Source organism: Macrotis lagotis, chromosome X, assembly GCF_037893015.1.
Source record: "Macrotis lagotis isolate mMagLag1 chromosome X, bilby.v1.9.chrom.fasta, whole genome shotgun sequence".
Classification (NCBI taxonomy): Eukaryota; Metazoa; Chordata; class Mammalia; order Peramelemorphia; family Peramelidae; genus Macrotis; species Macrotis lagotis.
In genome coordinates this window covers 643,386,645-643,403,044 of record NC_133666.1, presented here as the reverse complement: position 1 = coordinate 643,403,044, position 16,400 = coordinate 643,386,645, and the positions used below count along the sequence as shown (strand labels likewise).

The window sequence follows — 16,400 nt, the reverse complement described above, 5'->3', positions numbered from 1 at the left end:
TTTGGTCCTTTAGAGTCTCGGGAACATGGGAGATAGAATGTCAGAGCTGGAAGATATTTTAGTAATTATTACACCTAATTACTCAAGTAAAACTGTGATCTCATCCATCACTTGGGGTGTTTCCTCCAATGATGCAGACCACCACCTGTCCATATTTGCCCATCTCTTGGCCAAGTCTTACATTTGTCTCTAGGGGTCCAAGCTATTTGCTGGTTTCCTATCTATCATCTCTTGCCCTCATTACATGACCAGTCTATTTTCTTTTTTTCTATTACACATTTCCTTGAATGACAATCTTTATTTTTGTAATGAACTTTAAAGTTCTTCATTGGTTAAACATTGCAAACTGCCTATTTGGCACAGTGTTCCAGTCCATGTATCCCTATGTAATTAATATCCATTTTCAATTCTTTGGAGACCATATTTCATGTCTCACAGTCATAAAACTAAGCCAGTAGAAAAATTGGCATTAAAACGAAAGGTCTGTTTCCTGGAGAAGTTTGGGATCATTAAAAGAACTTCACAATTTCCTGAAGGAAATCCAATCTATCCTCCTCTTGTTTCCTTCTGAACCCAACTAGTCTGTCTGTGTGCATAAAGACATACATTATGTATTCACACATATATATTCCATATGTACATACTTAGACTAAACCTACTTGGTCATTTTTGGGTCCTAATTGGTTCAAAGTGAATGTAAATATCAGTTAGTTCTATTTTGTCCAGTAACCCTGTGGATTTCCCCTCCCAGACTGATTTTTTTTTCTTGACTATGCAAAAGAAGCTTTTCCTAATTTTTTGGAAACTCTGAGGGACTTGAGTTTTCAGCTTAATTTTTATTTTTGGAAGTAGTCATTCCTGTTCTCATTTTATTGTTCCACCATTCAGTTGTAACCAACTCTTTATGACCTGCTTCCACTCTCCCCTCCCACCCCACTTCCCTAGTGAACATTGTACATATACATTTATATTTAACTTGTTTACATATTAGTCATTTTCTGTATGAGGAATTAGGACTAAGGGGAAAAGAAAGAAAACCATGAGATAGGAAGGACAAACATAAGAGAATTTTTAAAAAGTGAACAAAGTATTCATTCAGATTCTGTAGCTTGTTCTTTTTTTTTATTTTGTTTTGTTTTGTTTTGTTTTTCTTTGTCTGGATGTGGATGGTGCTGTCCATAACAGGTCTCCCTGGGTTGTTCTAGCTCTCTGAACTGCTGAGAAGAACTGCTTCCCTCAAGTTGATCAATTCAAAACATTGTTATCAATGTGTACAGGGTTCTCTTGGTTTTGCTCCCTTCCTTCAGTATCAGTTTCCAAAATTCCAGAGTTCAACCATTCATGATTTCTTGGGGGTTTTTAAGGTGTTTTTTTTTTTTTTGCAAGGCAATGGGGTTAAGTGGCTTGTCCAAGGCCACACAGCTAGGTAATTATTAAGTGTCCGAGGTCGAATTTGAACTCAGGTACCCCTGACTCCAGGGCCAGTGCTCTATCCACTGCGCCACCTAGCCACCCCCCATTCATGATTTCTTACAGAACAATAGTACTCTATAACATTCATTCACCATAACTTGTTCAGCCATTCCCCAATTGATGGGTATCCCCTCAATTTTCAATTCTTTGCCATAACAAAAAGAGCTGCTATGAATATTTTGGAACATGTGGGACTTTTCTCATTTTTTATGATTTCTTCTAGTATAGGCCTAGTGTTAGAATTGCTGGGTCAAAGAGTGTGATCAGGTTTATTGCTTTTGGGGCAAAGTTCCATATTGCTCTCCAGAATGGTTAGATTAGTTTACAATTCCACCAACAGTGCATTAAAGTCCCAATTCTCCCACAACCTCACGAACATTGATTGTTTTCCTTTTTTGTCAATCTGCTAGGTGTGAGGTAGTATCTCTTAGTTGTTTTAATTTGCATTTCTCTAATCAGTAACGATTTGCAGTATTTTTTTATATGATTATATATAGCTTTAATTTCTTCTCTTGAAAACTGTCTATATCCTATGACCATTTATCAGTTGGGGAAGGCTTGTAACCTTATAAATTTGATTGAATTCTCTATATATTTTAGAAATGAGTCCTTTATCAGAACCCCTAGCTGTGAAAATTGTTTTCTGACTTTCTGTTTTCTTTCCAATCTTGGCAGCACTGGTTTTATTAGTGCAAAAACTTTTTAAATTTAATATACTCAAAATCATCCATCTTGCAATTTATAATATACTCTATTTCTTGTTTGGGCATAAATTTCTCCCCTTTATATAGATCTGACAGAGTATTTCTTGATCTATTAATTGGTCTATAATATTGCCCTTTATGCCTAAATCCTGTAGCCGTTTTCGACGTTATTTTGGAATAGGGCATGTGATGTGGGTCTATGCCCAGTTTTTGCCAAACCATTTTCCAATTTTCCAAATAATTTTTGTCAAATAGTGAGTTCTTCTCCCAATTGTCTTTTGGTTTGTCAGACTGTAGATTTAATTTTGATCTTTATCAATTCAGGTAACTAGCTGATTCAGGAATGACTCCCATATCAAAAACAAATTTAGGGGCGGCTAGGTGGCACAGTGGATAAAGCACCGGCCCTGGAGTCAGGAGAACCTGGGTTCAAATCCAGTCTCAGACACTTAATAATTACCTAGCTGTGTGGCCTTGGGCAAGCCACTTAACCCCATTTGCCTTGCAAAAACCTAAAAAAAGAATTATATACTCTTCACTAAAATATTATTAATTTCTTGTTTTGGTGTGTATGCTATTCATTGTGGCATTAACCAGTACCTATCAATTGAGGTCTTTTTGATGTCCTTGGGATCTCTCATTCCTTATTTCTCAACTGTGTTTTTCTTTTCTTTTTAAAATTTTTTTTCAATTACATGCAAAGTTTTCAACATTCACTTTTTGTAAAATTTTGAGTTTCACATTTTTTTCTTCTCTCCTTTTCCTCTCCCCTCCCTATGACAGTGAGAAATCTGATAAAGGTTCTACATGTACAATCATGTTAAACAGATTTCCATATTAGTCATGTTCTCACTCTTGTTTTTCAGTCTATTTCTCACTATCCTCACCTGTTCCTACCTTTGTTTTGAAGTCATTGAATACCAAACCATATGCTGATTTAATTTGGAATAGCTTAATTTCTTGTAGAGGTTTCTCTGCCTCTTATCCACTGCAACCAATGTTGACGCCTAAGTTGTTATGGCAGTCTTTTTGCACACATTTATCATAGGACCTGAAATAGTAGACAACCACATGTTCACATGAAATGTAGTCTCTTGTTGCCTTTAGATATGTGATAAAAACAATTCTGCCAGTCCCTCTTTTTGTCTCTCCACTCACTAGTGTGAGTTGTCTTTACATTTAGCTGCATCTTTCTTCTGGTTGTATTTCTCCTGTGTAGGTATTCTTAACTTGGGGTCCATAAATTTGTATGAGAGTATGTTTTTAATATTTTGACATTTGTATTTCAGTAATTTATTTGCTCTGTAGTTAAACATTCAAAAACACTGTTCTGAAGTATTTACATTTTATACATTCAAAAACGTTCAGAAGTTGTGGTGGAGGCTGAGGAGGTTGAATCTGGTGGATTGTTGGAAGTTTAGGAGTTCTGAGCTGCATTGGGTTGAGGTGATCAGGTGTTCACTCTGGAAGCAAAATTCTGTGACAGTGATAAGAATAGTAATAATGATGATAATATCAATAATAATAATATATTTATTTATAGAGTTTTAAGATTTGAAAAATACTTTGTAAATATTAACTCATTTGAGCCTCACAGTAGCCCAATGAGGTAGACAATACTTGCATTAATATGATTATCACCATTTTATGGATGAAGAAATTGAGGTTTATGACCTCCTCAATGTGTCCTTGGTCAAAGAGCTAGGAAGTGTCAGAGAAGCAATTTGGCCCCAAGTCTTTCTTGATCTCTAGTCCAGAACTCTCTCCACTCTCCTTAATGTCTTCCTTGGAAAATGAAATGCAAAGGGGTAGAGCTGGGAGGGTCCTTAGAATGTCAGAGCTAAGAGGACCCTTGGAACAGAGAACAGAAAATATGAGGCTAGGAAGACCCTAAGAACAAAGAATGTCAGTTAAGAGACATTTTAAAACCTAGATTGTCAGAACAATCTGTGGGTGTGTGTGTGGGGGAATCCTTAAAACATAAAATGTCCGAGCAGGGAGTGTCCTTAGTACACAGAATGTCAGAGCTTGGAGGACCCTTAGAACTCAGAATTTCAGAATTGAGAGAGATCTTAGAACATGGAATATTGGAAATGGGAAAGACATTAGAACAGAGAATGAATCCCATAGAGCATACAGTTTTGGAGACCAGAAGAAAGGTCCTTAGACTACAGAAGGTCAGAGCTGAATTTGGGTCCTGTGAGATCACATAGTCCACATCTCCTCATACTCCATTTTGAACAGAAGTGAAACAGAAGGAGAGGAAGAAGAAACAAAGGAGAAAGGATTTGCCCAGGGTTAGACTAAGCCAATGGCACCACAGGGCCTAACTGGTTCTTGCTTGTTGCCTCTTCTCAGAAACATTTTCTTCTCTGTAGATACTTGTACTCCAGTCACAGACAGGTCACTAAATAACATTCACACAAAGAGTTCATTTCTCAAATACTGATATTCCCCAGATTTGGGGTAGGGGCTGAGATTGGTCTGGTTCTTAGGGGCAACCACTGTTCTCAGCCTAGCTAAGACCTCTTCTTTATCAGTAAGCGGGGGGAGTCCCTGGCATCCCAAAACAGCATACTATCCCCTCTACTTGAGTTGTTTCAGCCAGGGTGTGGACAATATACAGTTCAGAAATAAACAGAGCCATCTTGGGAAGTCTTTTCATCATATTTCCGGATCTGTGCTTTAAGGTGCTTCAATTTTCTCTTCAGGTAGTCACAACGGGTCTGCTTCTCCAGGAAAACTGGGTCCTGCCATTGGGGAGAAAGAATAAAACCCTCATGGTTAGTGCTCAACCTGGTCAAATGTTGATGGACGGGAAAGTGCCTCATTCAGTCTAAACTTGATCCTTTACTGTTGCAATACCAGTCAATTTATTTCTGTTTTTAAAAAATGTATATTTATAACTGCCTTCCTCCCTCCTTTTTGTCCTTCCAATTTGCCAAACTCTTTTCTGAACTCCTTGATTAACAGTTGCTTTGACCTTGTCTCTTCTAGGAAGTCTATCTAAAGTGACCCAAGGAGAGGAGGAGCCTGAACAGTCATCTTGCTTCCCAATAATCTGGCCTTCTTTTTGTTCAGACCAGGACTCTAGTATTTACAAAGTGAGGTCACAAAATAAAATGGATCCTATTTGCTCATTGTTCAGGGTCTTCAGGGTTGGCCCTAGAATTGGAGGTGGGAAAGTTTCGACTCTGTCTCCAATCTTCTCCTGACTTATGAGGGTATCCAGATGCTCCCTAGGGTATCTGGTGAAGCAGGAGAGATTCTGTATGTGGCTCTGTTTGAGTTTTCTGATCCCTCCCAGCTTTGTTACTCTGTGGTATCTACTGAAGACCTTAGGATGGTTCCCAGGCATGGGGAGAGAGGGATGGCTTCTGGTAGGGCCTTTGGGAAAGGATATCAGGGGAGGGCTAGATTGAGAATAGAGGGTTCTATAGAATTGATAAAGGTTCTAGGAGTCCCTCACTTACCCTCTTCTTCCTCTCAAATTCCCTCCGGATGCAGGCAAGACGGGCTTCTTCCTGGTGTGGGGAAGGCAGATGGATATAGCTAAGACTGAGTTGAGCTAGGATCTTCATCTACTGCCATCTTATCTGCTTTTCACCTAACAATCCAGGAAGCCTGCCTGGGTTGATAGGAGGACTGGAAGGGCCTCTATATCCCTGGGTCATCCCATGATGGGGAATGCCTTTTTCTGTGGTTAGGGCAGCACCTCACCCCCCCGCCTGGAGACCCCAGACTATAGTCCCCCCTTGCTCCAGTCAGTCAATAACCATTTATTAAGTTCCTACTATGTCCCAGGTTCTGAGTTAATCTCTGGGGATACAAAGAAAGGGAAAAGACAGTCCCTGCCCTCAAGGAGCTTACAGTCTAATGGGGGGGGGCAACAACATGCAAACAACTGTACAAACATGATGCATCCAGTGTAAATGGGAGGCAATTTCAGAGGAAAGGCATGAGTAGGGAGAGACCTGAGAAAGGTCTTCCCAAGAGAGTGGACTTTTAGCTAAGTCTTTTTTTGTTTGTTTTTGTAAGGCAATAAGGTTTAGTGAGTAAGGCTAGATTTGAATCCAGGTCCTCCTGACTCCTGAGTCTTCTTTTATTTTTTGGTTTTTCCAAGGCAGTGGGGTTAAGTGACTTGCCCAAGGTCACATAGATGGGTAAATACTAAGTGTCTGAGGTCACATTTGAACTCAGGTCCTACTGACTCCAGAGTTGGTGCTCTATCCACTGTGCTACCTAGCTGCCCCCTGACTCCTGAGTCTTAAAGGAAACCAGGGAAGCCAGGAAGAAGAGGTGAGGAAGGAGAGCATTCCGGGCATGAGGCATAGCCAGGGCAAAGACCCTGAGACTGGATATAGAAAGTCGCCTGAGAAAGTTTTCTTTTGCAGCATTGCAGGGCTGGGAGAGGAGAGAGTAGAGGGAATGAGTGCTGAGCCTGTGGAAGCACATGTGGTTCTGGATCACGTCTGCACCAGCTTCCTCCCCCCATCCAGGTCAGGCTGAGAGGATGACCCCCTGCCTACCTCCCTTCTCCCGCCCTTCCTCCCTGGCTACATGAAAGTCTGCATCCCAGCTTGGAGGCAGGGTTCCAGTAGTACCAGGACCCCCATCAAGGGACTGATTGCATTTGACCAGAGACTGGGGACCCCAAAAAAGTCAAGTTCTGCCCCCCCAAGACCCTCTAGGCATGAGCCAAAATTCCTAAGTGAGAAATTTCTCTAAGCCACTTCTCTACCCACTTTCCTCCTCTGTTCTGGGCGATGCCTCCTCTGGGAAGGAAGTAGGATTTGGGAACTTTTGTTGTTTTGATCTCCCACCTGCTCTCCTGCCCTCCTCCCTACCCACATTCTCCCTCCCACTAAAACAGGAAGGCCCAACCCTGTCCCCTCCTCACAAGCCTCTCTGATTGGATTGGATTCCTGAGCAGGCCAGACTCTGACCTTGACCTTCTGATGGCCATAGAGGCTCCTCCTAAGTACACAGGCCGACCCAAGTTCTCTAGGTATACCCACCCCCTCCCCCTTTCCCCCTTCCTCTCTGCCCATGGCTGGCCCCAAGCCCATGTTCTTTAGGTAGCCTTCCATGATTAGTCCCAACTGGACCTCATGGCTATGTCTTATCTGAATATTCCATTTTCCTTCTCTTTAGACTGGGAGCCACTCTCTCTCCCCCAAAACCAGAAACTCTCTAGGGTAAGGGCTGAGTCTCCCTACTCTAAACAGAGTTCTCCAGTGAAGGGGGCCATGTCCCTGTCTTTTGCCCTCCACCTGCAGGTTGTAGTCATGTTGAGTCAGGTGGGGTTAATCCTAGATGGCTCCTTGGAGGTGGCAGATTTGGCCAGGAATGGTTAGAGAGGAGGGTGGAGAATGACGGGTCATTTGGGTCCAGAGAGGGAGCCCTGAATCTTTGGGAGTCATTTAGGGAAGGCACTGACTTTGCAGCCTGGCTGGGGCAATGTAGCCAGTAGGGCCTCCAGCTCTTGAAACTTGGCCATGGCTGTGGTCACTTCCTGGCGGAGCTCCTGGTACTCGGCATGTTGGTCTTGAAACACAAACTTGTAGCGGCGCCTCTCCACCTCATTGCAGATTGCTGGGTATCTCCTAGCAGAAGAGGAACCCATCAGGGACTCAGCCTGGGATCAAAGCAGGCCCGCACTGAGCCCATAACCAGAACTTTTGTGTGGCAGTGACTTATCCAAGGTTACATAGTCAGCAATGGAGCCAAGGCAAGACACAAAAACCCCAGACTTCTGGAATCTTTTAACTCTGGGCTCTTTCCTTTTCATATTTAATGGACACAAAGAAATACTGGTCCTTTTGCAGAAAAGTACACAGACCCACAAACTGTTACGTCCTCAATTTAGGGGCTTGGAGAAGATTGAAGCAGGGCTGAGATAGTTGGCATTGGGGATCTGAGAGGGGTTTTTCCTTGAAGAAGTCTTACCCATCCATCTTACAAAAGTGGAAACCATTCCCAGACCAAGGACCCTCAAAGAACTTTCTATCTCTCCCATGAGAACCCTTTGCTTAGGGGTTTCCCAGTCTTCCTAAAGCATCCCCAAATGGTCTTTCTTCAAGGTCCCCTGACATCCACACCCCTGTGTTCCTCCAATAACCTTGGCCCAAGGACTTTCTAATGATTACTCCACTAAAACCTTGAGATCCTTGATATCCCTTATCCCTTCCCCATGATTCCACCCCCTACCCCCCAGGAACTCTTGCCTAGAAACTTCTCTCCCCGTGTTTCCCCCATTTATCCCTACTGCTCCCCAAAAGGTAGACTTACAACACATAGCCAGGTATCAACTGAGGCTGGGGGGTGGGTCCAATGTTAAGGACTGGGCCAGACACTGTGGAGCCTTTGTCTGGCTTAGGACCCAACCCAGGAGTCACCTCAGTGCTCCTGAGAGGAAGCTCATCTTCAAACACAATCTTCTTGGGTCTCTTCTGCTGGTGCTGACTCCAAACCTAGGGTTGGGGCAGAAGGAGAACAAATGAGAGGTGGGGTGGATCCTGTGAGAATAAAGGGGGGCCAAGCCCTTCTGGGACTCAGAATCCCTCACTTTAGTCTCCCCAAATTCCAGATCTGAGATCAGTCACTGCTCATATTAGCTACTTTGGGAGGAGGGGTTTCATTCACAAAGGACTTTGGGGGAGCAGAGAAAGAACACCCAGAAATAACCACAATAATAAATATTTACATATCACTTCAGTGTGTTATGCCCCACATCAAGTATCTCCCTCATCCTTTTTTGTGTGTTACCTTCCTCTATTAGATGGTAAGCATCTTGAGGACAGGGAATGTCTTCTTCATTTTACATAGTAGCTATTTAATAAATGTTGGTTGACTATTGATTAATATTTGCAAAGAACTTTATCAATACTATCTCTTCACAACAACCCTGTGAGAGAGATATTATTATTAGTCCAATTTTATAGATGAGGAAACAGAATTAGAGAAGTGACTTGCCCACTTTCTTCTTTCTTTCATTCTTTCTCTCTTCCTTTCTTTATTCTCTTTCTCTCTTCCTTTGTATTTCTTTCTTTCTTTCTTTTTCTTCTCTTTGTTTCTTCTTTCCTTCCTTTCTCTTTCTTCCTTTGTTCCTTCCTTCCTTTCTTTTCTTTCTCTTTCTTTCTTACTGAGGCAGTTGGGGTTAAGTGAATTGCCCAGGGTCATACAGATACTGTTAAGTGTCTGAAGCTGGATTTAAACCCAGGTCCTCCTGACTCCAGGGCTGATGTTCTATCCACTGCACCACCTACCTGCCCCTGATAAATTTCTAAGACAGACTTTGAATGGTGGGTCTTCCTGACTCTAGGCCTGAGACCCTGATCGCTAAGTACCCCAGCCCCAGCACCAGCTGGATCTTAGAATCCTAGGCCTTAGGACTAGAATGAAGCACAGAGACTCTTTAACTCATCTCTGTCATTTTATAAACGAGGAGACAGGGGCCCAGAGAGGGGAAGTGATTAGCCTCAGATAATATTGTGAAGTTGCAGAGTTGATTTGAATCCAGGTCTCTTGCCCCTCATTCAGTGTTCTTTCCACTGACCATTTGCTATCCAGAGAAGTAGGGGAGAGAAGATAGGGGACAGAGCTAGTTAAACCTTTATCTCTCAGATCTAACTCCCCTTTGTTGCCACATATACAAAACCCTCCCCCTGCTCACACATTCAAGAGATCCAAGATCCTTTGCTGGGCCCACCAAAGCCTGCTTCATCCACTCATGCACTCTATTCTAGGCATACTTACTGTGCCCACAAACCCCATCTTCTGCTTTACCCAGGGTCTTCTTGCCTCCTTTTCCCAGGTGCCCATTTACTCTGGGTCCTTGCCCTCCACCCTCCTTTATCCACGCTATTATCCTCAATGACTTCTATACTCACGTCCAACTCCTACCACATGACTCAGAGATCTCCCTAGGATTTACCCCTTTGCCCCATTCCCATTCCTTTCCACATCAAGACACTCCGTTTCCCTTGCCTCCCTCCTGGATGGTTCTCTGTGCTCACGGAGTGCATTCCTTCTATTCCCAAAGCCTCCATTGTCCTTGCATCCACAACCCAACAAACGTTCTCCTTCCTGTGCCTACAGACTCTGTCCTGTTCCTTGTGTCTTTAGATCCCATCTTCCCTTATTCCTAAGTGTCTCTCCTCGTGTTCCTAGGTATCATTCCCCTTGCCCCAACTTTTGCCCAGACATCATCGCATTCTTATTCTCCTCACCAACCCCAGCCTTGTCCTATACTCACTAATTGTACCCCTCTGTTATGTATAAGAAGACAACCCCTGTGCCCATATAGACCAACCCTTCTGTGTTCCCACAAACCAGTGCCTACAAATACTGTCCTTCCTGTACCCATAGACTTTGTGCCTCACTGTACCCATATATCCAGTTTCTTTTATGACCACACATTTGTCCCTCTAGGGACTCATATTTTGTCTCTTCTTGTTGATGGTAGAATTGTAATGAAGGAAATGGTGATTTTTGTGATGACAGAATAGAGAGTTCCAGGCAATTAAGTGAAAATAGGTGGGGTGGCTAGGTGGCACAGTGGATAGAGCACTGGCCCTGGAGTCAGGAGGACCTGAGTTCAAATCCAGCCTCAGACACTTAATAATTACCTAGCTGTGTGGCCTTGGGCAAATCACTTAACCCCCATTGCCTTGCAAAAATTAAAAAAAAAAATCCTCTTTTATCCACAGACTCCATCTCCCCCACATTCACATTCACTGATCATCTGTTGGCCCACACAATACATACCCCCATGTCAGCACAATGCCATTGCCCACAGTATTTTACTGCATTATGAAGTTGTGACTTACGCAAAGTCACATCATGTCCCAAGTCTCTCATGCCAACAAAATGGATCAGTCCATACTCTGAATACCCCAATGCCCACATCTCTTGTCAGTCCTACTAGAACCTACACATCAACTCTACCAGCAAGTTGTGACTTACCCAAGATCACGTCAGATCCCAAGTCTCTCATGCCAACATAATGGATGCTCCTTGTAATCATCACATATCCTGGATACCCCAAAGCGTACACCCACTGGTACCTACATATCGTCTCTCCTGTTGCCTATACATGACAGGAGGCCCTGCCCTACTATGTTTAGAGACTATTTCCTCCCACTGTCCCTTTTCCATGCTCACATACTCTAAATTCTTCTCTGAGACTGAAGATCCCTTTCATCCATTCATTCATCAAATATTTTTTAATAGTTACTTTATTTATTTATTTTTTTTAAGATTTTGCAAGGCAAATGGGGTTAAGCGGCTTGCCCAAGGCCACACAGCTAGGTAATTATTAAGTGTCTGAGACCGGATTTGAACCCAGGTACTCCTGACTCCAGGGCCGGTGATTTATCCACTGCGCCACCTAGCCGCCCCTTCAATAGTTACTCTATCTAAAACCCTGATCTTTGTGCTAGCTGAGATGTGACATAGTCCCTATCCTCCTGACACTTACATTCTACTGGAGGAGCTACAACATGCACACAGGAATATGCTATAAAGTACATAGAGTTAAATACACAAGATAAAAGCAGAGAAGAGAGCCAAGTGATCTAGGAAAATCTGAAGGAGTGGATGGGGGATCCTGGGAAGGCTGCATGGAGGAGGTGTCACCTGAACCCGGTCCTGAAAGAAGAGAAGGGCTTAGGGAGGTAGAGAAGGCACTGATACCAAGCATGGGGGCAGTCCACCTGTACAAGATGGCAGGGGAATTTCAGGAAACAGTGAGTGGTCCCATATGACTGTGATATATCTTTTATGAAAAAGGCAATAAGAAATAAGTCCATAGATAGTCTAGAGAGAGAATGTGGGGGTCCTAATATTAGGCAATGTTGTTTATATTTTTATACTGGAGGTAATAGGGAGTCACTGAAGGTTTGAAGGGAAGGGAATGAGACAGTCAAACCTGTACCTGAGGAATATTATTTTGACATCTATGTGGAGGAAGGATTGTGGAGTGGAGAGACTGGAGGCAGGGAGACCAATTAGGAGAAAACTACAATTTTACAGGTGAGAGATGATGGAGGGATAATTGTTGATTGTGGAATTGTAAAGAAGGAAATGGTGATTTTTGTGATGACAGAATAGAGAGTTCCTGGCAACTAATTGAAAATAGGGGACAAGAGAAGAGAAAACATCATAGGATCAAAGATTTAGAGCTGGAAAGGGCCTCCAATTCCCTCATTTTAAAAGATGAGGTCATTGAAACCTAGGGAAGTTGTGACTTACCTAAGGTCACATGAGTAGTAAGGGTCAGAATTAAGATCAGAGTCTGGTCATCTGACTTCAGAACCAGTGCTCATTTCATTCCATCCACCATGATGACATGAGGTTGGTGAAAGGGTGGATATGAATGAAAATGTTTCTGCTGTGGTTGAATCATTTTTCAGTCATGTCCAACTTTCTGTGACTCCATTTAGGGTTTTCTTGGCAAAATGATTTGCTATTTCCTTCTTCAGTTTGTTTTACAGATGAGGAAACTGAGTCAAACAGGGTTAAATGATTTGCCCAGGATCACACAGCTAGTTAGTGTCTGAGGTCAAATTTGAACTCAAGAGATAAGTCTTCCTAACTTCAAGTCTGGGTTCTTTTCCATTGTTCCACTTAGCTGGCCTGGGTAAAAGGTGGGCAGGTCATAATGAGTTCTGTTTTCAATATATTGAGTTGGAGAGGTTTATGAGAAAAATGTCAGGCAGCTGAAGCTCAGAGTGAACATTACAGTTATATAGAGCTGGGAATCATGGAATCTCTGGGTATGGAAATGATCATTGAATCCATTGCAAAGAGAGATAGTATTGAAAGAGGGGGGAAGTGGGTCCAGGACAGAAGCTTGCTGTACCCTTAAAGGGATAGGAGGTAGATACTGATCCAGCAAACGAAACTAAGAAGGATTGTCCAGAAATGTAGGAGAAGAAACAAGAAGGGTAGTGTCATGAAAACCCAGGAAGGGGAGAGTGTCCAGGAGGCAAGGTATGGCAGTCAGCAGCAAAGGCCACAGAGAAGCTAAAGAGGATGAGGTTGGAGAAAAGAACCTTGGGTTTATGGAGATGTGGAGTGTAAATAATTCTTCCTAAGGTTTGTCTGGGAAAGGGAGGATAGCTTGAGGGGATGGTAGGGCCAAGTGAAGGTTTTAAAGGATGGAGTCCTAGGCATTTTTGCAGGCAACAAGGAACAAGCCAGAAGAAAAGGAGAAATTGAAGGAGAGAAGGCATGATTATAGAAGGAAGCTCCTTGAAGAAAAGAGATGGGAGGAAAGCAGGCTGGTGTCTATCTGTCCCAGTCTCTCTGTGTTCACACAGCCTGTCCCCTATGTCCCCAAAGTCTTCTATACCCAGAGATTCCCTATGTCCATAGATGCCATATCATTATACCAGTCTCCTTCCCTGAGCCCAGACTCTTCACCCAAGTCCTTTGATGTCCACAGACTCCTATCTTCTCCTGTTCCCACTCTCTCACATCATCCCCTGTATTTGTTTATTTATTTATTTATTTATCTATTTATTAGGTTTTTACAAGGCAATGGGGTTAAGTAGCTTGCTCAAGGCCACACAGCTAGATAATTATGAAGTGTCTGAGGCTGGATTTGAACTTAGGTCCTCCTGACTCCAGGGCCGGTGCTCTATCCACTGTGCCAGCTAAGCGCCCCTATATGCCCACATCTCTGTCCACGTCTGCCTCACTCATTCCCCCAGACCTCAGTCTCACTCCTGTGCCCACATACCTTGACTCTTCCTCTACTTCCTCTATTCTCTCTTAACTTATTCCCACTCATTGCTTGTTCTTGCACAGGGAACCCCATCTCTGGGAGCCAAGGACTTACCCCAGGGTTCTTGGGGCTGGCAGGCAAGCAGTAGGTGATGGTTGGGTTGCTAGAGCCCTTTGGGACCCCTCTCTTGTCTTTCTCGAGAAACTTCTTCCCGGCATGTGGGACAAAGTGGTGGTCAGGAGTGATGGTCTGAGTTGACCTTAGAAGACTAGCAGGGATTCTGGGAGAGGAGCCCAGTCCTCGTGAGCTTTGGCCGGAGCTCTGAATGCCCTGGATTGATTGGGCAGGTGGGGGTCGCCTCAACTCCTCTCCCATAGAGTATTTGATTCTGGCTATACCCCTCCTGGCCCCTGGGGGCTTGCCTTCATCTCTCTGCGGGGCATGGGCACTGTAGACTAGACCTGCCACCTGAGAAACAGAATGGTGGGGATGGGAGCAGAGACCACGTGAATGGCTTTGCCCCTCCTGCCTTTCCTGAGTCTGCGGCTGAGGAGGCCTGGCAGTAGCTTTGTGTATATTCCCATATTTGACTCTTGTTTGCATGGTCCTCTGCTAACTTAGACTCAGAGGCTCTCTGCACCCTGAGCCTGGGGCCTTTCAGGTTAACTGAAATAGCAAAAGTGGAGTCCCTCTGTACTGCCAGACCTGGGTTCAGGAACCTCTACAGAACAGGGAAGGCTTTGGGGGAAGGAAGCGCTGTCATTACCCATACCCCCTCCCCCAGCTCCTTCCACTGGACCAGGCGGACCTGGACAGGAAGTCCAAGAGTCCGCTTTCTCTAAGGTTTTCTTCTGATGGCTGCTTGGAAGTGGCCCCTTCAGAGGCTCGGTCCTGGGGGCGCCCCCTACCCAGTAGCTTCCTGTTCCCTCTCCCTTTCCCCCTTCCCCTCCCCCCAGCCTAGAGCTGGGGGGAAGGAACTACCCCCAGACTGAGTGTGGACTGCTGGTGGCTCTCTGGGGCACCTCCTCTAGTCCCCAGAGGGCAAGGTGGCGGGCAGGCCCACCAGCATAGGCTCCTGCCCCTTTCTCCACTAATTGGGAGGGGCTAGGCCTGTTACCTGAACGGCCTGGGGTGGAGGCCCTAAGCCTGGCTGGGCCGCACAGTCCTGGGCGTCCGGGCCTGCTCTGTGGGTCTCTCCTGGACAAAAGCTGGAGCCAGTTATACATTAACCAGGCTCCTTCCCTGCCTCCACCCCCAACCCAGCCTTCTGCAACGGCTGAGAACCCAGGCAGTCGGGGAAGGAGGGGCAGGTTGAGGGAGGGAGGCCTGGCAGGCAAGCTCTCCTGGGAGCCTGGCCTCAGCCAAAATCTCCAGGGATCACAGGGAAAGTCAGGAGCCAGGATGTCGGCCAGGACTCCCACACTATGGACGCAGGGCCACGGGGACAAAGGAAGATGGGGAGAGAGGGAGAAAAGGACCTGGGACTTTGGGGATGCAGCGGCACAAGGAAGTGGGGGAGCTGCAAGAAGACAGGTCACACCCACTAGTGAGAGACTGGCACAAAAGAACAGAGGACGTGTGGACAGGAGAGTGCGTGGGGCAAAAGGGCAGAGATTTATGAAGGGACATGGGGACATGGGATTGGGCTACACATACAGACAGCAGGAGTGGCTTTGGAAATACAGACCCTGGAATAATCATCACCTAATAGTCTTCCTTCCTCTTCCTTCCTTCCTTCCTTCCTTCCTTCTTTCTTTCTTTTTTCTTTTTCTTCCTTCCTTCCTTCCTTCCTTCCTTCCTTCCTTCCTTCCTTCCTTCCTTCCTTTCTTTCTTTCTTTCTTTCTCTTTCTTTCTCTCTTTCTTTCTCTCTTTCTCTCTTTCTTTCTCTCTCTCTTTCTTTCTTTCTTTCTTTCCTCCTTCTTTTCTTCCTTCCTTTCTTCCTTCCATCTTTCTTTCTTCCTCCCTCCCTCCCCTCCCCTTCCCACTTAATAATATTTGTTGATTGAGTGATGTCTCCTCCTCCCCCCTTCATGTACTCTGATGTCTACTAACTTGTGGAGGTGACCCTGGGAACCCGAAGGTCTCCTTTCATAACAAAACACAGCTTTTGGCAGGCTCTCCTAAGTTCCAAGGCTATGTGTCTAGTATCTGAGGATCTTCAGGATTAAGGATAAAGAGACTCATGGCCAGGTTAGGTTCTAAAAAAATAAATCTTCTCAGTCACAGTAAATCAGGAAACTGCTACAATAATTTCCAGAGTTGCCAAAGAGATCAAATAAAGAAGAAAAAAATGTACTCCAATATTTATAGCAGTTCTGTTTCTGGCGGCAAAGAACTTCAAATTAAGGGTGCTTATCACTTGGGAAGAGGATGAACCAACCACGATAGATGAATGTAACAAAGTGCAGTTGGACTATAAGAAATGATGAAGGGTCGGGTGTCAGAAAAACCTAAGAAGATTTGGATGAACTGATGCAGGGGAAAGTGAGCAG

General features: G+C 44.4%; 1 protein-coding gene across 1 annotated transcript; it reads right to left on the bottom strand.

Annotated features, from left to right (window-relative positions):
- Nucleotides 1-3,436: 3,436 nt before the first annotated feature.
- On the bottom strand, nt 3,437-15,019 carry OCEL1 (occludin/ELL domain containing 1). The gene is made up of 5 exons (XM_074204449.1): nt 14,023-15,019; nt 8,469-8,650; nt 7,618-7,783; nt 5,651-5,701; nt 3,437-4,927 (listed from the first exon to the last, which is right to left on the bottom strand). Exons 1-5 carry the CDS (start codon nt 14,509-14,511, stop codon nt 4,805-4,807), a joined length of 1,011 nt encoding a protein of 336 aa, XP_074060550.1. The 5' UTR covers nt 14,512-15,019; the 3' UTR covers nt 3,437-4,804.
- Between the last annotated feature and the right edge of the window lie 1,381 nt (nt 15,020-16,400).